This window comes from Fukomys damarensis, unplaced genomic scaffold (genome assembly GCF_012274545.1).
Source record: "Fukomys damarensis isolate Sample0158 unplaced genomic scaffold, DMR_v1.0_HiC HiC_scaffold_16, whole genome shotgun sequence".
NCBI lineage: Eukaryota > Metazoa > Chordata > Mammalia > Rodentia > Bathyergidae > Fukomys > Fukomys damarensis.
In genome coordinates this window covers 95328696-95354826 of record NW_022900928.1, presented here as the reverse complement: position 1 = coordinate 95354826, position 26131 = coordinate 95328696, and the positions used below count along the sequence as shown (strand labels likewise).

The 26131-nt window shown below is 39.2% G+C and overlaps 1 protein-coding gene across 1 annotated transcript in view; it reads left to right on the top strand.

Moving 5' to 3' along the window:
• LOC104850657 overlaps window positions 1-26131 on the top strand; it is a 264398-nt gene that overhangs the window by 138294 nt on the left and 99973 nt on the right. Inside the window, exons 50-70 of the mRNA XM_033764494.1 lie at window positions 332-486; window positions 1264-1432; window positions 1895-1991; window positions 3065-3177; window positions 4198-4323; window positions 5603-5731; window positions 5987-6097; window positions 6396-6458; window positions 10234-10368; window positions 10936-11023; window positions 11809-11947; window positions 12697-12830; window positions 13056-13090; window positions 13183-13299; window positions 14051-14199; window positions 14838-14922; window positions 16124-16180; window positions 18890-19014; window positions 20176-20264; window positions 21653-21702; window positions 22247-22417. Of these exons, the coding sequence (XP_033620385.1) occupies window positions 332-486; window positions 1264-1432; window positions 1895-1991; window positions 3065-3177; window positions 4198-4323; window positions 5603-5731; window positions 5987-6097; window positions 6396-6458; window positions 10234-10368; window positions 10936-11023; window positions 11809-11947; window positions 12697-12830; window positions 13056-13090; window positions 13183-13299; window positions 14051-14199; window positions 14838-14922; window positions 16124-16180; window positions 18890-19014; window positions 20176-20264; window positions 21653-21702; window positions 22247-22417 (2337 nt within the window). The remainder of the gene's footprint in view (window positions 1-331; window positions 487-1263; window positions 1433-1894; window positions 1992-3064; window positions 3178-4197; window positions 4324-5602; window positions 5732-5986; window positions 6098-6395; window positions 6459-10233; window positions 10369-10935; window positions 11024-11808; window positions 11948-12696; window positions 12831-13055; window positions 13091-13182; window positions 13300-14050; window positions 14200-14837; window positions 14923-16123; window positions 16181-18889; window positions 19015-20175; window positions 20265-21652; window positions 21703-22246; window positions 22418-26131) is intronic.

Below are 26131 nucleotides of genomic sequence, written 5' to 3'. Positions count from 1 at the left end.
GATGTGTGTGTGTGTGTGTGTGTGTGTGTGTGTGTGTGTTTGTATAAAACTAGATTCACCTATGTGTTTTATAAATTGACAATAATAATTGTACTTTTTCATGGCATATACAGGGTGATGTTCTGATACATTTATGCATTGAGAATGAATTAACTCAGAAGATGTAGATGCTTTATCATCTCAGATATTCCTCATTTCTTTGTAAGGAGGATATTCAAAACCATCACTTCTAGCTACTTTGAATTCTATGACAAATTCATGAGTATTGTCAAGTCTAATACAGAACTTTTCCGCCATTTCTATAGCCTTACCTAATCTTTCTTCTCCCTAGATTTATGACCCCAACAGTAATCGTTATGAAGTCCCAGTCCCTCTGAACATACCCAGGGTTCCATCTAGCACCTCTGAGAGCCGGCTGTATGATGTCCTCATTACAAAGAATCCATTTGGGATAGTGATTCGCCGGAAGAGTACAGGCACTATAATGTAAGTGTCCTCTAGTCTGATTTGGATTTTCCAGTTACTTGAATGTTCCTTGCAGATACTCTGGCTCAAAGTCCTTGGGGATAGTCTGTGTGAAAGCATGACACTGTCTGTTTCTGGATCCACGAATAAGTTATTTCCGTCTCTACTCAGAAATCTTTTGGACTGTGGCATTTACAGGTTCCTATGAATTCCGTGCATATGCCTTTACTAATTTTAAATAGAGGGCATAACAAGTGTACGGGCATGACACAGGAGGAAACTGGCACATCAAGAAATAGAAGACCAGTGTAGTACTTGAAAAGGGGAGTGATAGAGATGAAGTTGGAAAGTTCGGTGGATTCAGATCTGATGCAGCCCTAACGTCTGTGCATATTATTTGCATGAGTGGCCAATGAAGAATGTAATATAGGAATGAGAGAATGGGAGGTTCCTGTGGAAATATCACTGAGTAAGCATGAGGGGATGGAAGCATCAGGGAACAAGGGCAGAGGAGAAGTGTGGCGTGGAGGGCGGCCAGTGAGATGGTGCGAGTGATTGGCTTTGGTGTTTGGGGGCGAGCAGTGAAAGGAGGCAGTGATGGAGAAAGTGCAAGAGGGAAGGCTGATTCCTAGGAATTTAGCAAGGGTGTCTATGATTACTTTAGTCACGTAGACTTTGTGTTGTCTTTGGATGCTGGTGGGGGAGGGAATCAGCAGTTCCGTTGTCCCTGGAAAGTCAGGCGCTGAAACCCCAAAGGAAAGCTGAAGCTCTTCCCAAATGTACCTTTTCACTGTACAGTTGGGACTCGCAGCTCCTGGGCTTCACCTTCAATGACATGTTCCTCCGCATCTCCACCCGTCTGCCCTCCTCCTACATCTATGGTTTTGGGGAAACGGAGCACAGAACGTTTAGGCGAGACCTGAACTGGAACACATGGGGCATGTTTTCTCGAGACGAGCCCCCCGGGGTAAGCATGCAGTGAGTGGGTCTGCGTCTCTGCCTCTGTCTCCCTTCCCCATGTGTGCTTGGTGCCTGTCTTCCCAGGTGCCACTTGGGTTGTCACCTTGGGCTCGTAGACCAATGTGCCCATTTGCTGGCACCTTCTTATCCTGTGTTTAACTTCCTTCTCAGAGTAAAGCAAGACCCATCTTCATAAAGCCCCCCGGGGTAAGCATGCAGTGAGTGGGTCTGCGTCTCTGCCTCTGTCTCCCTTCCCCATGTGTGCTTGGTGCCTGTCTTCCCAGGTGCCACTTGGGTTGTCACCTTGGGCTCGTAGACCAATGTGCCCATTTGCTGGCACCTTCTTATCCTGTGTTTAACTTCCTTCTCAGAGTAAAGCAAGACCCATCTTCATAAACATTTTTATTGAGTTTCTTAATCAGTCAAGATGTGTTCTAACCCCATTTCCCTTCTCCCTCATGGCTGTCAGTACAAGAAGAATTCGTATGGTGTCCACCCCTACTACATGGGACTTGAGGAGGATGGCAGTGCCCACAGTGTGCTCCTGCTGAACAGCAATTCCATGGGTAGGATGCTGCCAGTTCTCTCTTTTTTGAATGTAATATGTTTGTAATACATAGTGCTTATGTTCAAATTGGGTATTTGGTAGATATAGAGGACACATCTTATTTCTTTTTAAATCTGTTTTCCTTCTCCTTTCCCCTCCCTTTATCTTTTAGACTCTTGCATAGATACGTAGTTTTTGTACCTATTTGTGGTACATAATGGTCAGCTTTCTCTTTGAGACTTGGTACATATATACAACACATCATCTCTTCATCTTTCATCTTTTTCCCCTCACCCCCTGTCTCTTGGTTCCCTTCACATGCGTTAAGGATCTATCTGGCTATATTCTATTGTCCTTAGAATGTGCATGATCTAGCTTCATCCTTAGATGAAATATTCATCTTGTGGGGATTTTTTTTAATGTGTCATATTTACTTTGTTTCAATCCGTGATGTGTAATAATAAGACAACTGAAATCTTATTGTGGCAAAAGTCACATTAAAAAATACAAATTAAATTCTCAAATATCCTGCAAAGCTCTAGTGGACACAGCTGTGCAACATGAATTAGTTTGAAGACATAGCTTGAATAGGAGGACTCACTCTAGGAGAAGAGTGTGAATAAAACTTGTGTGCCATATATGAATGAGCAAATATTGATTGGGTGTGCAAGAATCCTGTAATAAAATGTGGTAAAAGATGAGTTATTTCCATACATAGCTAACAGTATTTTATTACTGCTGGTGTCCTTGTTTTGTCAATGTACTGTGTTTTAATAAAATGCTATCATTGAGGAAAGCTAAGTAAAGTGTACACATAAACTCTCAGAAATATTTCTGCAAATTTTTGTCTCAAATTCTTCTTATATAATTTAAAATTCCAGAATGAGAAAATATGTAAGAAGATAACAACACCAGAGGGGACACATTCAGGGATGGGTCCTTTGGACTAGTGTTTCTGCAATTCTTGTGGATAAAGTACAGAATGTCTCCCTTAAATACTCTAAAGTGGAAAGAGGGACAGTATGTATGTCAAGACTGATTCCTCCCCATGAAAGTTTCCATTTTTTTTTTTTCATTTTCCTGTCTTTTCAGATGTGACTTTCCAGCCCATGCCTGCCCTGACATACCGCACCACAGGGGGAATTCTGGACTTTTATGTGTTCTTGGGCCCAACTCCAGAGCTTGTCACTCAGCAGTACACTGAGGTAGCAGGGAATTAATTTTCTTAATCAAGTATTTATGTGGCCCGTTTTGTGTTCTAAAAGTTACATTCACATTGTAAAAATCTCACATGAGAACTAGAACTGTGGTCATAGTCAGAGATAGGTCTATTATAGACTAAGCACAAGACATACATTTCCATAGGTATTACCTTCATAATTTCTCTGGTTATGACAGCAGGAGTCATGGGATCAGTGGTGGTGGTGACAGCAGTGTTAGTATGGGTGGTTATGGTGATAGTGATTATGTGATGGTGGGAATAAAGCTGATAATGCTGATATTAGCCCTCGTGGTATCAGTGGAGTGGTTGTGGGGTTGTGACTATGATGGTGAGGGTAGTGTTGGTGAAAGATTGGTGATAGTTATGGCAGTGATGGTGATGATTGTGATTGTTTAGGTTCTGGCTCTGGTGGTGGTGGTGATTGGGGGTGACTGTGAGGGTAAGTCGAATGTTGTGTTTGTGGTGGTGATAGGACAAGTGACATTTGTGAGGGGAGAAGATAATGGTATCAGTTGTGGCACCAGTTATATAACTTTTTGTATTGTTTATGTTTTACTTATTACATATCAGGGCACTATTGCATATATTGACTTATTCTATCTTCATAAAAACACAATGAGACAGACACTACCATTATTCTGTTTTACAGGTAAAGAAACAAAAGCACAAATCTTTATTTCACTTTGGCCGTTGTCACAGAGCTAGCTTGATATAGAGCCTGTTTGCTAATCCAGGCATTTTTTTTTCCTCAGAATTCCACACACGTAACCATTGACCAAATCTAGGAATCAGAGTAAAACCAAATTGTTCCCAATTCCTAGATAATGAGCTGTAGTACAGTAGTTTTCTCAAAGGTATTCTGGTAGCTCTGCATCTCCGTTTATCTCTGGATTTGTACTTGTTGACTGTCTGTCTTGAGGCACTCGAGAAATATTTTTATCACTGCATACTCAGCTGACATCTGGCTTCTCCCACAAGGACTAGTGCTCTGTCTATTTTCTAGGTGATTGGTCGGCCTGTGATGGTGCCTTATTGGGCCCTGGGGTTCCAGCTGTGTCGCTATGGATATGAGAATGATGCTGAGATCGCCAGCCTGTATGATGATATGGTGGCTGCCCAGATCCCCTATGTACGTAGAGGGCATTGTGTATTAGTTCTGTGATCTTGTAGCCAACTCATTCACCTCTATGTCTGGATTTGTTTGTTGGACTTTTGTGAAGTTGTACAAAGACACAAAGTTCTTTTACACATGATGTCACGTGATGCCTCCCCCTGCCCACAGTAACGCAGGTGCAGCCATTTCCCCTCTCAAGAGGGATGATCCCATGCTCTTTTTGCTACATCATGCTTCCTTCCATTTTCTTTACATGGTTTCAAGAAATGTCAAAAAAAAAATCCTTGGTTCCATAAGAATAAAATACCCCTCAGTGAATGAGCACTGGTGGATAATTCTAGCTAAATATGAGGGTAAGGCCAGTTTAGATAACTTATCAAGATCTTCTCTTAAAATAGCATAATAAAAATTGTTAGGGCTGTACACCCATGGGAATGCTTTTGGCTGGCATTGGGAGGCCCTAATTTTAATCATCTGTACTGAAAAAACCTTAACTATTAATTTTTCCAAATTAATAAAAATGAACCCCAAATGCAGTTAGACTATTAGAGGTAGAGATCTGTCCTCAGTTCCAGTGCTTGGCAGCTGCGGGACTATGTTCCATGTGCTCTGAATGTGGGGAACTTGGCATTGGTTTGCACAGCAAGTACCCATGGAAACTAACTCTGTGCTTCAGTTGAGGACAAGAGGGATGCAATCATGTTCCATGGAGCACTTTCATACTAAGTTTATCTACTTACTTTTCTATTTTTTACAACAGTTTCATTAATGGGAAGTTTGTCATACAATATATCAGTACGAAATTATGCTCAATTACTCCCAAGATTGGATATTGCAAAGTAATTACAAGCTTCTGTTTTGCGCTGTCAGTATTGACACAGTTTTACTTTCAGTATTGTGCTATGACTGGAGAGTTCACACTATTTTCTATGAAATGAACCACTGTAATCCCACTGGCAGTCTCCTGGGGAAATAACAGAAATCACTCCTTATTTTGGCAGTTTTCGAAACCATTTTCACATTCAGAGTCTTTATCCTCAAAACAGTCCTTCCAGATAAACATTATCATTCTATGTTTTACTTATTTAGGTTGTTTCCATTTTATGATTTAACATTTGAAAAAAAAATAGATGATTTTCCTGAGGTACATTCCAAACAAATTACACAAGTAGGATTTGAAGGAGCCAGAGAGAAACCTTTTAACTTCACCATCAGTATCTGATGGTTGTTGCCTTCTTGGAACTGGATTGCATTACCCTCCTCAGCCCCTAAGTTTCCCTCTGTCCTCCCACAGGATGTGCAGTACTCAGACATCGACTACATGGAGCGGCAGCTGGACTTCACCCTCAGCCCCAAGTTTTCTGGGTTTCCAGCTCTGATCAATCGCATGAAGGCTGATGGGATGCGGATCATCCTCATTCTGGTTAGTCTATATGTGAATGTAATTTGTTTGTGAACTGGTTGGGCTTTGGTGGAGAACACATTGTGCTGTGTTTACTTTTATGTTGCAAGTAGAGGAATTGAAGGACAATAAGAATCGTTGTGGATTTGTATTTCAACAGATATTTCACAGTTCAGATGGAAACTTGGGACACCTATCTTAAGAGTTCCCCCTTTTTACTATCCTTTTTAATTTCTTGCCTGTGGTTTTCCCACCTGTCCTATGCTTTGCTTTCAGGACCCAGCCATTTCTGGCAATGAGACCCAGCCCTACCCTGCCTTCACTCGAGGTGTGGAAGATGACATCTTCATCAAGTACCCAAATAATGGAGGCATTGTCTGGGGAAAGGTATGATCCAAGGGGTTACCCACCAATTCCCAGCCTGGCGCAGCCCCTAAGACACATTGGTTTGTTTGTTTGTGTTATTTCATGGTCTTTTGCATTGGGATCTGAAGTCCATACTTTTCATTTTTCAATTGACATTAGTTGATACAATTAAGTTTGTAGAATCCACTTGATTCTAGATCAAACATGCATGATAATTTAGGTATTATTAATTATTGGACAATAGCTTGTATTTTCTTGGAAAGTACTATACATGTTAAATTTTGTGGTATATTGTTATTAAACATTGGTCTCTCCTCAGGTCTGGCCTGATTTCCCTGATGTTGTCATTAACCCCTCTCTAGACTGGGAGAGTCAAGTGCAGGTAAAAGACCCATTGTGGATGTTGAGTGGGGGCAGGATTGCAAGGAATGGGGAGACATACTGGGTTACTGGAAATTCCCTGACATGGACATGGCTGCAGCAAGGGAGAAACACTTAAGAATTATGTGCAGTGTGTCACTCTGTGTGCAGATTACCTTACATACAGTAGTGTTCTCTTTCGAGAGTGGTAATGAAGGTGTTGCTATCCTTGAGTTTTAAGAGTGAGAGAGCTTACAATTTTATCCATGCTTTATGTGACTGAGTGGTAATTTATCCCCTAAAATTAGTCAGATTCCAAAGGCCCATGGGATATCTTTAGTCACCACCTTTAAGGAGTGCTACTTCACCCTGAAATGGTGACTTTGTTGTTTGGGTATCTCTCTAAAGTACAGTTACTAATCTTTATCTTTAGTTATTTGATCTTTTTCTCTCTACATCTTTGGTTCTTTTGTAGAATTGCTTTACATCTTTTCTTTATACATAAATCCTGTCGTCTAGTTTCATTAAAACTTGGGTCTCTCAACTTTCCTGTTACCGCTCAATTTCCAGCTTTGGTAACATTTCTTTTCTCCTGGTAACAAGTTCTTATTTGTTATACATCCAGGTAACTCATAGAGCTGCATATAAATTTTTTTCAGCTTCATTAATTATTTATCACCTGAATGAATACATAGTTCCCTATTGGTTTAGGAAGCTTTAGCCCCATCCTCTCCCAAGATAAATGCTCAGTGAACTTATGCACCTTTGTTATCCATTCTTCTGATAATATCTGTGAGCAGGGCTCTCTTTCTTATGGGGAGTAAATGCCTTACCTTCTTTATCTCTTCTTCAACAGTTCTCATTCTTTTTAGAAAGGAATTGCAGCAGGGCACGTATAGCTTATTGAAGTGTCATAGAGTTGCTGTTAGAAAAAGAGAACTTTTTGCCAGTCCTCTTGACTAGGCTCATAGGAGCAAAGGATCTTTTTACTCTATGTGGTCAGCAAGGTAGTATAAGTTGTATTGTTTAGGAACTGTATCAGGATCAAGAGTTAATAGATATAAGTTAATAGGAACCAAATCCAGCACTTGTGAATTCTAGTAATAGCCAATCAAAGCCCAAAAGTCAAGATGCCTTTTGGAGCTGTTGTTATTAGGACTCTATTCAGTGCTTTAATGTATAGCAGATAAACTCCAGTCACTAGGAATAAGATTGGCAGCTATTAAACCAAATATTATTGCCTTAGCCAGGAAAGTTAATTTTCAGGGAAAACAGTGTGTCCTAGAGGGAAACAAACATTAGGCAGAACTAGTACTGTCTAGGAACCAAAGGTGCTGGCCTGGGGCACTCCCACAGTGTAGTGTATATAGACAGTACCACAAACCAGTGATGCACAATTGCCTTGGGTTAAGTCTCTGATCTTCTGGTTCACAGTTAGTAGGAAGAGCACCTTAGATGCAAAATGATATGCTTATGCCAGGGATTTGGTTGCCTGGCTTTAGGCCTTTGTATATACACTGTGTTTCTCTATGTTTTGGTAGTAGATTAGTAGGAAAGACCAGAAGCTGGCTGGAGAACATTTCATAAATTTGCAAGAGCACTTCAGACACAGTTCAATATTTTCTTTTTATATCTTTTGAACGAGTATCTATCAATTATCTATCTATCTATCTATCTATCTATCTATCTATCTATCTACCTATCGTCTAATAAGAATTCCAGAGAGAAAGACTTAGGCACCTATCCTCTCCATCATGTCCCACAGAGGACATGACCTTTGGTGCTTCAGCTCATGTGGACATAAGGAAACTTCAAACTAGCAACATTCAGGGACACAAGCTCTTTAACTTTTATATTTTTACATTGGTAGAGGGCCACTGCATCTATTATGGGGTTAGCTACTATCTTAGGAGACCTGTAGTTCTTCAGTCTAGAGGGCCAATACTGTCTGTAATCATGAAGGCATTTTCAAATCTGTGGAACTGTGTTGGTTATCACAGTGACTGGGAGACACTATGTGACTTGTAGTGGGTGGTGAACAGGTATGCTCATGGCTGTGGTTACAGGGTTTCACAGATTCTGTTGCTCCAAACGGTATACTTGTGACGTTGATGAATGACACTTCATTTAGGGGTTCATAGAATTTATTAGGTTGATCATAAGAGATTGTTGGTAGATGGAATACTTATAAGTATTTAAATAAGTAATTCAACTATGAGAGTGGTGAAAATGGTGACCATGTTTTATGTTGCTGGGGGTAATATAAAACAACCGAGGACCAAGATCTATGAAAAACAAATTTCAGAGTGTGAAGTTTGTAGTTTTAATTCAGTTACTCTGGGTTGGAGTCCTGGAACTAATTTTAGCAACACACAATGGGCTGGGATAAATAAGCCTTAATCACTCATGCAGGAGTGCACATCCCTGGTTGGTATGAAAGTAAATGATGGCAGGGGCAATAAGGCAAACTGACAAGGCAGACAGCACACTTAGGAGAATGGCAGGACATTTTTTACTACATGGATATGAATTATCAAAGCATCATTATGGAGGTTAATAAACCATATTTGACTTAATTTCCCACTTGTATCCTCTTAGTGATACAATTGTGACTCAGGCACAGCTGATAATGACTATCTATTCTAATCATCCACCCATCCCATTATTTCTGACCTTGCCTGAGCTGGAGCTCTGTGTTTATAGTGAAATATTCTTTTCTCCTAGTTCTGTAGTTTCTACTTTTATTTCCTAACAAGAGACTTCTCAATATTTCCAGTGATATGGCACCTGGCTCTCTGTAAGACAATCTATATGTATAGATTCATTGTCTGTTGTGTATAAGAATTCCCCTAGGTCCAGTCATCTTTCTGCTGTTTGTCTTACCCTTACCCCCAGTATTATTGAGCTGTTTTACTCCTATAACATAGAGGAATCTGTTTATAGAGACCTACCAGCTACCATGATGCCTCATAACAAACCATATGGAGTATATACACATTTGTGGATTTTTGCTGCTTCTAGGTGATGTTAACCCACAATTAATGATTTATTATTATTTTTGTTCATTATTACATCAGCTAAGCACTTAGCTAAGCACTCCAAGGAATAAAAATATTAATCAGAAAAATACAAGATAACGTCTTTGTTCTCCAAAAGCTCATGGTATAAATACAGAGTGATATTGTGGACCTACATTTTATGGTACAATAAATGCATTACTCATCATTTGAGGGAACATGAAGAGAGAGGGAGGTTGAAACTTCCTCCTTAGGTCCTCCCACTTCACATTACGCACAGCTACACTTTTCATGTGATTCTAAAACTATAGGAAACAGAGAAGCAAACATAGTAGTCTAATATCATGACATGAAATTTTATCCTGTCGTGTCATACCTAGTGAATGTTTCTCTCTAACTTGGTATAGTACATCTCATATTTACTCTTTCTTGTTATCATCCTTCTGCCTCTTGCCTTGTCTTTGAGCAGAGGCTAGGAAAATCAGTATAGAAGTCAACAGTTGAGTATCCAAAGCATTAGATTTTTGAGTTCAGATTGTTGTTGCTGTTCTCATTAAGATGCAGAGGAAAACATTCTGGGTGTTTTCCATACTCTAAAGTGTATGATTTGTGCTTGTTCTTCTTCATTGCACTCAAGAACACCATGCAGGCTCTAGTCAGCCTCACTGTCTACTACCAGGTAGTAAAGTTTTTGCATGAGTTGAGTTCTTAGTAAGTGTTTTTTTTTTTCTGTTTAACACATTCATTTGTCACAAATGAGTTACATTTTTGTTTTTATAGCAATACCGAGCTTATACGGCCTTCCCAGACTTTTTCCGCAACTCAACTGTCCTGTGGTGGAAGAGAGAAATACAAGAGCTCTACACCAATCCACAGAATCCAGCGAAGAGCTTGAAATTTGATGGCATGTGGATTGTAAGTATTTGTGTGTGTGGGTATGTGTGTAAGTACATGTGTATACACGTGCAGATAGGTGTGCCTATCTTTTGTCTTAGCATGTGGATCACTGTCCTTTAGAAGATAATTGCCATCCAATAAAGACTTTGAACATATCTGAATATACTTGCCCAGTTGGACATGGAACAGATTCAATATACACCTCAAACCTTGTATCTCACCTGAACTTTCTGCTGTAAAACATCCTGGGCCATTACTAGGAAATCCTTAGAACTTTGTTTGCCCTGAGGGACATGACCCTTTGGCCAATTATCCTGTAGGGGTTAAAAGAACTTTTGAGCATTTCTCACTAGGATATGCTGAGTCTCCCTGGGCAATCATCCATTAGAGATTACTAGATGTTGAATTTTTTTTTTTTTTTTGGTACTGGGGATCAAACTCCGTTCCTTGCACTTGCAAGGCAGGCGGCAGAACCACTAAGCTATATCCCTGGCCCTTGAATCATATTTATCACATCTTTGTCTCTGAATGGACAGAACATAATTATATTTAAAATTAAGTGATGTTTGTGTTTGACATATCTAGGATATGAATGAACCATCGAGCTTTGTGAACGGGGCTGTCCCTTCAGGATGCACAGATACAACTCTGAACCATCCTCCCTACATGCCATGTAAGGACCCTCAGCCTCCCCTAGCTGTGGATAGAAATAGGGTGAACCCCAGAAGCACCCAGAATTTAGGGGTTTATTCTGACCACTCAGGACATGCCCTGATTGGCCCAGAGACCAATCCACTTTCAGCACTTTACCCAACTGAGTGAGTGCATGTTATTACATTCCTTGTGGTGAATTTCTCCATTTTGGATAGAAAACAGTTAAGCATTTTGATATCTTCAAAGAATTCCTACAATTATATTTCACAGTTTTTCTGGCTTAATTTACCTACAAGAATTTTTATGTCACTAAAGAGGACTATAAAGGAGCAGCTTCTCTGCATCTTGTAGCCCATGAACTTTGAAGTTAAACATCTTGGATCCCCAAATTACTATTTCTCTGAGTTATGTGACTTGTGATAGGTTTCAAAATACTTCCAAATCTCACTATTCTAAACTGTAATAAGCAGATAATCCTATCCTGTTCACAAAATTATAAGAATTATATGAAATAATTTACAAGTTAATAGCTTACATCAGAGCCTGTAACTATAGTAAGTATTTGACAACCCTGTGTTCTACCCCCACCTCTATTTCTGCTTTCTTCATTGGAGTTGACATTGAAAACCATAATGCAGCTACCACTAGAGCTCAGAGCCAAATACTATTCTACTTCTGGGAAGTGGTAGAATGACCCATGGGAATTAGTTTTAAGATCCATAATTCAGACCCTTAAAAAAGCAGTCAGGAACTAAAAGCAACAGGGCTGTTTTTCACATTTGTAAGTTATTTTTTCCCCCACAGATTTGGTGGATAGGAACAAGGGCCTAAGCAGCAAGACCCTGTGTATGGAGAGTGAGCAGATCCTCCCAGATGGCTCCAGAGTGCGTCACTACGACGTGCACAGCCTGTATGGATGGTCCCAGACCAGGCCCACCTATGAGTGAGTTGTCCTCTCCATTTTTCAGTTGGTAGCACCTGTGGGGACACCCAGTGAGGGGCACAGTCCCTACTTTGTTTTTATTCATCATTCTAAGCATTAAGAAGAATTCATTTAGAATTACATATAATTCTACTTGTTAAAGACACACTTCTTGAGTATGGAGCCAGACCCTCCGTTTATAATCAGGAGGAAAGACTTAAGTAAGGTATAATCCCACCAGTGAGAAACTCATAGTCTCGATGGGGTACCTCTCTCCTTTATTCCAAAAATAAACAATCTCTGTTGGATTTCTCTCTCACATTTTGGCTGGATGTCATTAAATATACTGTTGAATAAGCAAAGTTCTACTTTGTGAGTTCAAAGAGTAAAAATCATTCTAAGGAAAACATTAAGAAGTAATTTATAATATCCAGCAGCAAATATTAAAAAAATTAAATGATGAATAAATAAATAGCAAGATGCTTGCTTACTATTTTGTGACAATTTAAAGTTTTCTACATGATAAGATTCTTTGTAAAACACTATGAAACTGCTCTTAAAAGCATAAGATATAGATAAGATCTATCATAAGAGTTAGATAAGAGATCATAAGAGATAGATAAGAGCAGGACAGTGGCTCAGTTATCTAAATTCTCTCAGGCATGCAGCCAACACCATGCCCTAGGCTTAAGGGAACTAGGGGATGAATCTGTATGACCTTTGTTTTTCTGCTGTGGCTTCATTTCACCTTCTTATTCCCCTTCAATCAGAGCTGTGCAGGAAGTGACAGGACAGCGAGGAATTGTCATCACCCGCTCCACATTCCCCTCTTCTGGCCGCTGGGCAGGACACTGGCTGGGAGACAACACGGCTGCATGGGACCAGCTGAAGAAATCTATCATCGGTACATGGGCCTGTTCCCAGGGTCTGTGCTGGCAGGGAAGGAGGTGACCTCCTTGGTGAGGGAGGAGGAAGAGGAGCTGGTTGAGGAGAAGGAGGAGGAGGAGGAGGAAGAGGAAGAGGAGGAGGAGCTGGAAGAGGAGAAGGAGGAGGAGGAGGAGAAACAGGAGCAGGAGCAGGCGAAGGCATGTTCTGATGCGTCCTGACACAGGTGTGGTTCTCATTGCAGGCATGATGGAGTTCAGCCTGTTTGGCATATCCTATGTAAGTGGCTTTCCGATCCCTCCTGATTGCTTCCAAGATGGTGGCATCTTCAGAAATCACCAAGAGCCTGTCTGTTTTTTATCTTGTTTCAGACCGGGGCAGACATCTGTGGGTTCTTTCAAAATGCCGAATATGAGATGTGTGCTCGCTGGATGCAACTGGGGGCCTTTTATCCCTTCTCCAGGAACCACAATGGCATCGGCACCAGGGTAGGACCTGAAAGTGGCTTCACATGTCCAGTGTTACTTGAAATGCATCCTGTATCTCTGAGCAACTATTAATGCTTTCTGTATTTGCTGGGGTTATCTTCATTAATCTCTCATTTCAATCAATTCTATTCCTCAGTATTATTTAGATGGTTCTTTTTGAAGAATTGTTCCAAATATATCCCAAAAAGAATATCTTATGAGAAAATTATATGTGCTTTTCTTTGTAAAATTTTAGCAACTTCCAGTTTATTGTGAATATTCTGGGAGTCTCATCCATGATAATCCTTAGTTTAGCTGTGTGATTCATTTTGAATAAACTTTCAGTGACCTCCTGAAGTCTCCCCCACTCACTGGATTGGCTCTGAACACTTTTGTTCCTCCTTTAGAGACAAGACCCTGTATCCTGGGATGCTGCCTTTGTGAATATCCAAAAAAGTTGCTTTCTGTATTTGCTGGGGTTATCTTCATTAATCTCTCATTTCAATCAATTCTATTCCTCAGTATTATTTAGATGGTTCTTTTTGAAGAATTGTTCCAAATATATCCCAAAAAGAATATCTTATGAGAAAATTATATGTGCTTTTCTTTGTAAAATTTTAGCAACTTCCAGTTTATTGTGAATATTCTGGGAGTCTCATCCATGATAATCCTTAGTTTAGCTGTGTGATTCATTTTGAATAAACTTTCAGTGACCTCCTGAAGTCTCCCCCACTCACTGGATTGGCTCTGAACACTTTTGTTCCTCCTTTAGAGACAAGACCCTGTATCCTGGGATGCTGCCTTTGTGAATATTTCCAAAAGTGTGTTGGAGACCAGATACACCCTGTTACCGTACCTGTATACCTTGATGCACAAGGCCCACACGGAGGGCAGCACTGTCGTGAGGCCTCTTCTCCATGAGTGAGTGTCCAGATGGGACCCTGTATATTAATGTATAAGTTATTTGTTTTTCTGTAGGGTGACAGTGGATGCAGACAATTGTTTTAAATTGAAGACATGATTTTGTTTTGTGAGAAGTTCTTTCAAGGCAGGAACCATAGTTTACTACTCCTTTTAGTACACTGTTATGCATGCTTTAAATCATTGATGAAAAGCTATTTATTGAATACAAAATTGCTTTTGAAGACACAGCACAGACAGCATAATGTTTTTTCACATTTGACTATGCAAAGTTTCTCTGACTTTGGTTAACAGTTTCCTTAATGTAGACTCAAGCAAATATGAGTTCTAGTTACTAGGAATCACGTTCCTGGAGGAGCTTTGTGGAATGAGTGCCAATATTACATTGAAAATGTGCCATGATTTAGACATGTGGAGATGTTTCATAGCAGAGAACATACCTAAATCATTTTTGAATTTAGAGTAACTTGACCTGTTGAGACTGGGGGATGGATGTTCCTGTTGAAGTATGGGAAAGAGAATGGCAAAGAATGCAGCCTGATTTCCAACTTGATCTGAACATTTGGGAATTAATTTCTTTAGAGCTTTGGGCTGAGCCTTGCTATGGTTTTGACCATGTCACCTTTTTTTCCTTCCAGGTTTGTGTCAGACCGGGAGACCTGGGATGTAGACAGTCAGTTCCTTCTGGGTCCTGCCTTGCTGGTCAGCCCTGTCCTAGAGCCTGTGAGTAGGGATGCATGGCTTAGTTATTTTCCTCTTTGCTGAGGGACAATACCCAATACCCACAACTTAGAGAGGAAAGGTTTATTTTGGCTCATAATTTTAGAGGTCTCAATCCATGCATGATCAGCTGGCTCTAATGCCTAAGTGGCATAAAGGTCGTGATGCAGTAGAGCTGCTCAGGTCATCAAGGCTAGGAAGCAAGGAGTGAAGGGAGGAGTCAGGGAAGGAAATACACCCTGCCAGGTCACAGCCTCAATGACCTACCTTTTAAAACCAAAACCTTTAGCTAAGGATTCATCAGTGGATTAACCCCTTGATGTGTATGGCACTCCCATGATCCAGTCACCTTCCAAATGCCCACATCTAAACACCTGAGCTTTTTGGAGGACATTCTAGATCTAAACTATTGCAAGGCCTCTGCACTCCAGTTGTGAGGCTGGGTGAATAGTATGAAAAGGGATAGGAAGCCTGGTACATGTGCATGTATTCTGAGAGAGTTCCTTATTCCACTTTTGCCTTTTCCTCTTCTTCTGAGCAGAAGTCCATTGCTAAGGTATCTTGCCCCACCTCCATATTAAGAGAGTCAGCCTAGTAGTTATGGTTCATACCACCATCAAGAACAAAAAAACTTTATCATATGTTCAAGATTATATCAATACATTAACTAAAATAAGGAATATAGGTCTGTAGTGTAAACTGTATATTACAATACTGTCAACCTTAAAACAGAACCTTCCAAGAGAGCTGCCTACAGCAGCGTGTGCCATCCAGGTGCTGGGTGCTTCCCTTCCATAAGGTGCTCCAGGAAGCAACAGCCATTTCTTTATTTCCTCTGCAGATGACAAGTCACATGATTATAATACCAGCTCATGACACTCCCTTCAGATATTACTGTATCTACACAATCTTCTGCTCCAAACTCAAGCACAAGTGTGTCTCTATAGGTGGAAGGGGTTTAATTTATAAGCACATGGTGATTTTTCTGTACTCCTGATATCTTGGGTTGTTTTGGGCAGGGAAATTTCTCCTATGTGAAAAAGGAGAAGGATAAGAAGGCTTTCCCAGCGTTGCTAATCTCCATATAGTGAGGCAAGTGGGTACAAGGTCACCAGCATTGTTTTAACACCTTTTTATGCAAGCTTGTTATAGTGTCCTAGAACATACTGCTCATCACCCTTTCCTTGTTTGTGATTAATTTCAGAATGCCAGAAATGTTAATGCATATTTCCCTGGAGCCCGCTGGTATGATTACTACACAGTAAGTTTTCTAAATATTTATTTATTTATTGAGTTTATCGGTACATTTTTAGGTATACAATGCAGTTACATTCATCATTGGGATCTTGTACCCTTACATGACAGGTCTTGGTTCTCACTTCTTCCCCTTGTCCCTGCCCTCCCTTCACCCCCTCTAAATATTTATATACCTGGGAAACTGGTGAAGAACAAAATCTTTAGATATGACAGTCCTCACACCAAATTCTGGCTCTGGAAGCCACCTGCTGTGGGGTCTTAATAGCCACTTTAAACCTTGTAGCCTTAGTTTTCTCATCCACAAATGAAGTCCGACCACCCCTCCATAGAAATGTTGTAAGATAAGCATAAAGCCTCTCACTCAGAACCTGGCTTTGTGTGGGTTGACTTGAGTTTATATCATTCCTTATACCATCATTATTCACAATGGTGTATAAAGACAGCTGTGAACTTTTGACATGGTGCATGAACTATAATGTTTGCATACCCTCTCTTCCTTTAAGTTTCTAAGTACAGAGACTTTTAAAATTAAATGTCTGTTTCTATAGCATCGATGCTTAAAGAAGAGTTGTTCCATACAATGACAATGGCAGTGTAAAAATGCACTTATGGGTTTGACATTTGCAATTCTAAGCATTGCAAGTACATTACATGTGACAAACCCACAGGAGTTCTGTGTAGGTTCTGAGCTAGTGTAAACACAGAACCACAGAACCACAGAACCAGCTGTGGGAATTGGATCACACGAAGCACCTTCAGTGGTGGTCTCTGGAAGAACACCCTTGTGTCACAGTGCAATTCTTGGGGAAAAGTCCTTGCCTTTTAAGTAGGCCACCTTATTCCTAATTTGTGAGGAGAAGGAACTGGAGGACTGGAATTACAGCAGCCAAAAGAAGAACTCAAGCCCGTGTCTGCCCCTGTCATCCAAGGGGGCTGCAGTGTGATTTGGTGAGAACTGGGTGAGAACACAGAAGTGGAGTTGCTCCTCTTCTCTATCCTGTGGAGCCATGAATCTCTACAGTTTAACTTTCTTTATTGCTGAGCTGCATCTGCTCCTAAGATGACAAATATGTTAGGACTTTCTATGTACTTTCCTGCCAGGGCTTTCTGGGCAGAGATCAGCCAACATCCTCTATGTGACTTTAGCCATGGTGATTCTGCATCTTGCTTCTCTTGTTCACTATCAGTGACTCCTTTTGAATTTGAAGCTCTTTTTGTGCATAAATTAACTAGGATTAAGCTTGTGAAGGACCCAGCACACATAGTTTAAGGAGGTACTGCATCACAAGGCTGACCCAAATTTGCGAGAGGGCTTTATTTATTTTAAAACCTTGGCGTCTTGCTAGATTCATTCTAGTTTCAAGCCACTTTCTGGAGCTCCAAGTATTGGCACTAGAAATATTTCCTTATGGACTTTACCATGCAATGAAGAGCTAATATTCGCTTCACACAAACACTAATTAGATATGTGAATAACTATATATACCACATGAAATAAAGTGAAGTATTAGGGTTAATAAAGGAAAGATTCCTGGAAGGTCAATGTCATAGAGGATCTTATAGAAGATAGGTGTAGTTAAAGAAGGAGAGGTAAAAGTAATCATGTGGAAGGACAAAAGTTGATGGGGAATCCATGTAGAGAAAATACAATTTTATTGTTTAGTTAAGATCAAGATTATATGATTGGGATTAATGAAGAAATGTATCCTGTATTAATCTTTAAAAGTTATGAGGACCTAGTATTTGTGATCAAGTAGAGATTAATAAACAATGGCTCACAAACCAGGCTGGCTGTCACCTGTTTTTGTAAATAAAGTTTTATTAGAACACACCAATACATTCATTTACTTGTTGTCAATAATAACTGCTCCTTACCTCTAAAATGTTTTGTTACAAGGGAACATTTGGCAATGTATGGAGACATTTTTGGTAGTTATGATATGGTAGGGGAGGGATTGCTAGTGGCATCTAATAGGTAGACACTGAACATGTTGCTAAATATCATAAAAGTACAGGACAGACACAACAAGAATTGTTTAGCTCCAAACAAGTAGTTCCAACACTGCCAGGCTCAACTGTAGTTGATAATATGTGTGAGAATGGTTGCTCAGGATTTGAGGTTTATGCCTCAGGTGACAAAGTACCTCTCACAAAGATACAAGATAAAGGTTGTCAAAGATGAAACAAGATAAACATGTCAAACATAAAGGTATATATAGTAACTTAAAGATATGTAAAGTAAGTGAGCACATTGTAATGTTTTCTCTGAAGAACAAATCAAAGGTGTTAAGTCAGTGGAGATGGAGATTTAGTAAACCTCGTTGAAAGAAAGTTTAGAATTTCCATTGTGGAGAGCTTGAGAGCTCATCAGGTGCTAACAGTAAGTGAGTGAAGAATTGTCCAACCTCCTCTAGCAGTGCCCTGTGAAATAGAAACATGCTGTGCAGTTAAAGAGGGCTGTGATTTATCCTACTACCTGATGTGGTTTGTGCTACAGAATCCCTCAAAAGGCAAGGGACCCTCAAAATCCATTACAGAAACAACCAGATATCACATAGCAGTGGGATGAATGCAGAAAGTTTCTTAATAGGTGTGTGCTGAAGGGTGAAGAACAGGAAGCAAGATCAGAGAGGTATACAAGATGTCTGCCAAATGCACTGATGAGGGAGGTGTGTGTTGTGCCCCTCATCCCCTCCTTTTCTTCTGCCTACAGGGTGAGGACATTAATGTAAGGGGACAGTTGAAGAACTTGCCAGCCCCTCTGGACCACATTAATCTTCATGTCCGTGGGGGCTACATCCTGCCCTTGCAGGATCCTGCGCTGAACACCAATTTAAGGTGAATGAAGGACCAGGGCTCTGCTTTGAGTACTGGTTTGCTCAGTAATTTGTAATGAATGCCACCAATGCTTCAGGCATCACTCTTAAGGCAAAGAGCAATTTTCTAAACTTTTATATTTATTTGTTTGTTTTAATATTTTGCAAACTCTGCATTCTTTGAGCAATTTTTAACAGCTATTTTATATCTAAGTGGTGGGCTGATAGGTCTAATAAGTGACATTTGAAATAGAAGTCAAAGTAGGAGCAGTTGTAATTCATGCTAGTTTTATGACTGCATTTTATTTGACTCTTTCCTAAGAAAGTAGTTGCTGAAAAGTTATTTAAGCCATACTACAATTGATAGCTGAGGCTGAGATTCCTTTTGTAAAGCATTTAAAAAATACTTGGCCTAGATCTATATAATAATTGGCACAACTAACATGGATGAATGCTTTCTCTGTGTCTAGAACTAGACCAAAATGAGGAAGTCAGTTTGGAGATATTCTGTTTTTTTTTAACAAAAGAAAAACATTCTATGAGATATATAGTGTTATTTCCATTTTTCAGATGAGCAGAGAGAAGCTTTAATAGGCTAAGTGATAAATTTAGGGTCACACAGCTAGTAAGAAGATGAACAGGGGCTAAATTAAATGTCTGTTTAATATCACTGACAAAGTACTTAAACTCTTGTTCATTTGATTCCAAGAATTCAAACCTAAAGAGATTTAGGATATTTCTGAATAGAATTTACTGTAATGTTTTAGAAAATGGGTCATGAAAAAAGCATACCATCTGAATTTTTCTCACTAAGAGGAAGGAAGGAACTCAGTTATTTTGCTCTTAGTTTCTTCAAGAACCTTATAGGAAATCCCTCTTGATTCATTCATAAGTTAATTTATTCATGACATGAAGCCATCCAGGCACATGGACACTGAAGTAGAGCAAGACCCCTAGTCTCTTGAATCTTAATACTCACTTTTTAAAATTCCATTTTTTTAGTAATACAAGTTTGCAGTGCATAACGATTACATTTAGCATGAGAAGTCAATGCATGTACATAAAGATCTTATTTTCATCCCCTTTCCCTCACACTTTATTTTGTTCCTTTGATTTTATGAAAATTCTTGGCTGTGACTATGGTTTTGATTATGGCTAATGCCTCTCTTTCACCTCTCTGCAGCCGTCAGAACTTCATGGGCTTCAAGGTGGCCTTAGATGATGCGAGAACTGCTGAAGGATGGCTTTTCTGGGATGATGGGCAGAGCATTGGTGAGTAGGAGCCACCTGGAGTTCTTGCCAGTGCTGCTGGCTTGGTGTTTGAATGCCTTACATGCCTATTTTTCCTTTTCCATGTTAAAATGTTTTTGAATTTTAAAATACAGTCATTTGTTACTTCAAGTGTGCAATTCATTCTATACATAATCCTTATGATTTAGGTAAATTATTTTTAGTGCTGAAATTCTCACCAGTACTCAAGTGTCCTAATCCATTTTGGCAGACATCAGTTTATTTGTGGCCAGCTGAGATAAATTTTTATATGGCTGATAGTCCAAGGCACATTCCCTAATTATATGGTTTACTGTCAGCAAGACAATGTCTGTATCAGTTGTGTTATTTATGAGGGAATTTTCCATTAGGAGTTTACAGGAATTAGTAACTTCTTAGGGAGATGATGCAGGGGTCATTAGCTATTTTTAGATCAGTGCTGTCCAGTAGAACTTTCTGCAATGGTGGAAATGTTTTTTCTCTTCTGCTGTCTAATCTAGTGCTACGCATAGGTGACTATCAAGCACTTGAATGTGACAAGTGTATCTGAGAGACCGAATTTTAATTTTAATTAATTTAAAATTACATAGCTACATTTTTCTGATGGCTTTTGACTTGGACAGTGCAGTTCTAGAGGATAGCTACTGGCTGCTGATGGAGAGATTAGTGAGTGAGAGAGACCAGCATATGGGAAGGGTGAGAAAGCCACGTGAGAGGGAGTAGGATGGGGGTACCTGAGACACAAATCCTTCATACTCTCCCAGGGTGCAGCAAAATATTAAATATAAAGGAAAAAGAGGGCTAGTCTAGAATCTCCAGTGACCACATTTAAAAACTTCCTAATAATTCTTAAACCCACTGAAGCCTTGTCTCGGTATTTATGAATGTGTATGTGACCTCATGTGTATACACATGTACATCTAACAAAAGGAAACTACAATTCAGAAGTGACTAGAAGTATGTTTGGAGGGGCAGGTCTCAAGGAAGAAAAATGACTTATGAGTGGATTTAGGAAACTATTATACAAGATTACTATATTGGAAATGAGTATCTATGAACTTATTTCAAACATTTTATGTTAGCTGTGATTGGGTGCAAAGTCTGACTACACTTCATGGGCTGGAATTTGGCTCAGTGGTTCTGCTGCCTGACTTGCAAGCACAAGGGCCCGAGTTCAATCCCTGGTACTGCACACACACACACACACACACACACCCAAATCTCCTTTCTGACTGCACTTCATAAAGAAGATTTAGGTTATAAAATGGAACTAGACAAAGAAGAAAACTCAAACATACAAACAAAAATAATCCCTCTCAATGAAAGTCAGTAGGTGATTAGACTTCTCTCATGCAGGTCCAGTTAATATTTACCTTATTGTCTGTTTGCAGATTCTTATGGAAAAGGACACTATTATTTGGCCAGGTTTTCTGTCAGCCAGGTGAGTATGACTGGCAAAGAAGGGAGTGCAGTTATATTGACTTAGTAGATGTTGTTGTCATATGGGCACAAAATACTGTCTAAGATTCTTGTGCTGCTCACAGTGCTAATTCACATTCTTCCCTTCCTTCAGATTTCAGATGTAGACTTTGTCTGGTTCCCAGGAAAGCTGTGAGAATTGAACCTGTTCATGTCTTGCCAGTAACTTATTTCAGTTCACCATTTCACAGATGGGTAGACTGTGTCTATTTTGTCTAGCCATGTTTTTACCTTGCCTTGAAATGGTCTGAATGTTTTGTGACTCCCCTACGTGTGGAACATCAGTGGAGACCCTGTCTTTTATAGAGTTGAAAGCAATGCTAGAGAACCTGTAGATGGCAGTGCAGAGTAGTGGCAATCGATAGCAGGATAGGATGCTGAAATCATGGTTTCACTCTCCAGAGACACAACTCACTTCAGGATCCATATTTGTACCTAAGAAGGTGTTGGGGAACATTGAACTCATTTTGTTACTTTTTCTTTGTGTTTTATTTTCAATTTGACAGAATACAATGCAGAACCATATAATTTTTAACAAATACATTGTTGCTTCAAACCCTTTGAAACTGGGCTACATTGAAATCTGGGGAGTGGACAGTGTCTCCACTAGCAACGTGACCATCTCTGTGAGCAACATGGATATGATGGTCCCTGCCACCTACAACTCTACAAAACAGGTTTGTGACCAGAGAAAGACTAGAGTCGATCCCCATCTGATAAGCCCTGTGCAATCCCTGTTTCCTTTCCAAGTAATGCCCTCTCCTGCAAAACCCTCCAGTACTCTCCACTTTCAGTCAGCCGTGTACAGTATGGAGATGAGGGGGAAACTTGCGATTTATCAACATTTGTAGTAGCTGAAGGTCTGCATTCTTATTTTCCACATTGGTTTTCTTGTCTGTAAACCTATATGAAGCTCTATATTTATTCTCTCATCTTAGAGACCACCTTTCCAAACAGCTTGAACTATTATCTTTCATCATGATGTAAGATACCATCAGCTAGAAATGGTTGCTGTGAAAAAGGATGACAAAATCATGAGATAATATTTTCCTGTAACTCGACTTTTTAAAAAATACCTTAACCAATTTGTAGTAAATATTTTATCTTATTTAAATTTGCATTTTAATATCTTTATTATTTTATAATCAAATGTTTTATTATTTGAAAGAAAAATATGTGATACAAATTGGTTAAGTATTACTACTACCAAGAGTATTGACTTTACATTTCATAAAAATTTTTCTACTATTTTCCATATGCAATATTCTCCAAAGCCACTAAAGTGCTTTATACAACTTTCTATTTGAGTGCTTTCTTTACTACACATTTTTTTCCTAAAGTAATCTTGCTCTTGTTTTGGTTTTTTTGAGACAGGGTTTACTACATAGTTCAGGCTGGCCTTGAACTTACTGTGTAGTCCAGGCTGGCCTCAAATTTGGGGTGCTCCTCCTGCCTTGGCCTTATGAGTGCTGGGATTACAGGCATGCACCCTAAAATAATCTTTAAATGATTTGTAGTCGATCCACTTATAATGCCAATAATAGCAATGAAGTTCACACTTCATAGACAAAGATAGCATCATTAGCATTGCTCATGGTAGTTCCAATGCTGTTGGTTACAAGACACATTCAAATTTTATGCATGTTAGATATGAGAAAAACTTGTACTTTGGTGATAACACCAATCATCCTGATGGTAAATGAGACCATTCTTTCTTGTGGGGGTTTACTTCTTACTATTTCTGAACACAATCCTTTCCGATTTCTAGACCTAAATTGAAAGTTGCTCTTAGTTTTGCACTTGTGTTTGTTTGCTCCTACTGTGGGTTTCTTGGCACCCAGTGTCACCAACTTCACCGAGAATTCTTAATTAAAACACTTTGCCCAGTTTTGTTGTGAGATGACTCACAGACTGACCTGTGATCTAACCTGGGCAAAAGTGGTGAGAACTTCTGGGAAGTGTTTGCCTATAAAAATGCAGGAATATTAAATTCCTGTGCTGTGCAGGAATAGGAAAAGTGAAAATAGGAGAGCTCCGAGGAAAGTCAGCACTTGAGAAGAGTGGAAAGAGGGCATCTTCTCCAATTTGTTGCTCTTCAGTGGTTGTGTGTTGCAGGTGAGAGCCACCTGACTTGTTTGTGTGCAGGAAAGTTCAAATAGCAAATGCCCATCACTCTTCCATTGTTTCCCAACAGGTGTTAAGCATCGATTTGACCAACAGAAGCATTAGCCTGCATGATTTCATTTCACTGACATGGAGAAGCTCTCTGTAAATTTGTAGGGCAAGATCCTAACTATAAATGATTATTAGATCATTCCCAGTATGGCTAAAATATTTTATTCATTTTGTTTTATTTTTTTTCTGTGAATCTTAAAGTTTAAATATTTGCCCTAAGGGATAGGCAGTAGTGTAGAAAAGAAAATCTTTGGGTTACTTCATGTTCCTGTGTGATTAGTGTAGTACAGATGGTTACTCAGATGACATTTACTAGAGATGAACTAAGTCTAGGCTGAAGTATGTTTATGTGTCCATGTTTATGTGTGTAATTGTGGAATGGGCCCCACTCACTTGCTGAAGATACAACAGAAGGCTTGCCATGACAGCTCCTGGTCTTGAACTCCTCAAGAAAGAATCTGGAAAGAACATCTGCTCATTTCTTAGGCAGAGGAAACAACATGCTGATATAAGGAGAAGAAAGGGCAAATCTAAGAAAGATGAGCATAGAAGATCTGAGGCAACAGAAGATGATGACAAAAGTGACATAAATTATTAGGAACAGTAGCCTCATGGAGAGGAAGATGGAAAAGTCATCCTACTTGAAAGAGAGAAGAGGGGCTTGAGGAACTCATTAGCGTGAGAGAACAGGGTGAGATGTAAGCAGGCAAAACTGAAGAGAAGTTTGGATGTAAAAAATAATTTCACAAAGGTGTGCTTTGGAATATATAAAACTTATTACTGTACTCTTGCCTAATGTATATAACCACAATTTACTCCAGAGAAAAAGAAAATAAATGAATTTTCAAAAATTTTGAATTGTGTTGTGATCTTCTGTCCATGGGTAATTTCACGTCAGGGTTAAGGCTTCCTCTTGTTCAGCAAACTCTTGCAAGTTGGTCATTCTGTTCCCTTCAGCATCAGAGCTCTTGCTTTCTAATCCACCAACAGAGCCATCCAAGTTATGATTAGCCATCCTTTTCCTTACGTCTCTATGATTAGTTTTTCACACATTTTAAGTTTGTGGAAGGATGTACTTTGATTTTTGTTGTTTGTGCACATAGTGGTTATTATATATCACTTGGCTGAATATTAACTCATAAAAAATGAGCTGCAACGTTATTGTTTAAAAAACTGGATGGTTAAAATTTGGGATAAAGAAATTATATAATAGTGCCACACAGGGATATTTACTTTTAGTGTTATTTGAAAAATTAGTATATTTGAAATGAATGTCTAGTCTATGTCTTTTTTCATCCAGCAGGAAGCCATTCTGCTTGCACCCTCAGCAGTAAGCAGTTGTTGTGTGGCACTTTTTAATTGTCAAGTTGGCTTATGTTGTGATTATCAAAATAAGAGACATGAGGGTATGGGCTAACTAGGAAACCAGAGGAACATGGAAAGGCAACCTTGGGAATCATTTTATTGAAAAGATGGGGAGTTTGTTAATCTCCTCTAACCAATTCAGAAAAACTAGAAAGATGAATGTGCTATTTGCCCCATATTTTAGAATTTTTGCATGTTACTAACGGGGGTGTATGGGTGTTAGTTGGCTCTGGTTGCTCCAAAGTGCTCAAGATGAAGTTTCACATCTAGACAATACCGAAGGCCCAAGACCCTGAGTGAGGAACGTGGTGGCAAGGAACTTCTGCAGCGTCAGGGACCAATTGATGGCTCGGTAACACCTATGGCATCCCTTCATAAAACAAGATTTTAAAATGCATCAAGTAAAATTCAGATTATTCTAACAAAATTTAGTTATTATATTAAGATTTACTTATTCAAATATTAAAATTTGACAGTAATGTGAGGTGTATTTTTTAAAATATCAAATAAAATGATTTAGAATGTAACCAATTATGCTGATCAATGGAATTATCAGCTTAAATTATATTTTGAAATATCTATTATAATCTCATCATGTGATATGAAAATATTCTTGGACAAACACATATAGTCTGCTAAGACTTGTATTCTTGTTATTTATATTCATAATCTCAGGGAATGCTTTCATTTAGAAATTAGTGAACAAAAGATTTTTTTTCCTATGTTTGTTCACAGAGTCCCTAAATTACACCATGGAGGTCTGAGCCATTTAGTTTTTTTTTTTCCTTCATCTTATACTTACTGCTATTATTTTTTTATTAAAAAATATATTGTATATATATATATATATA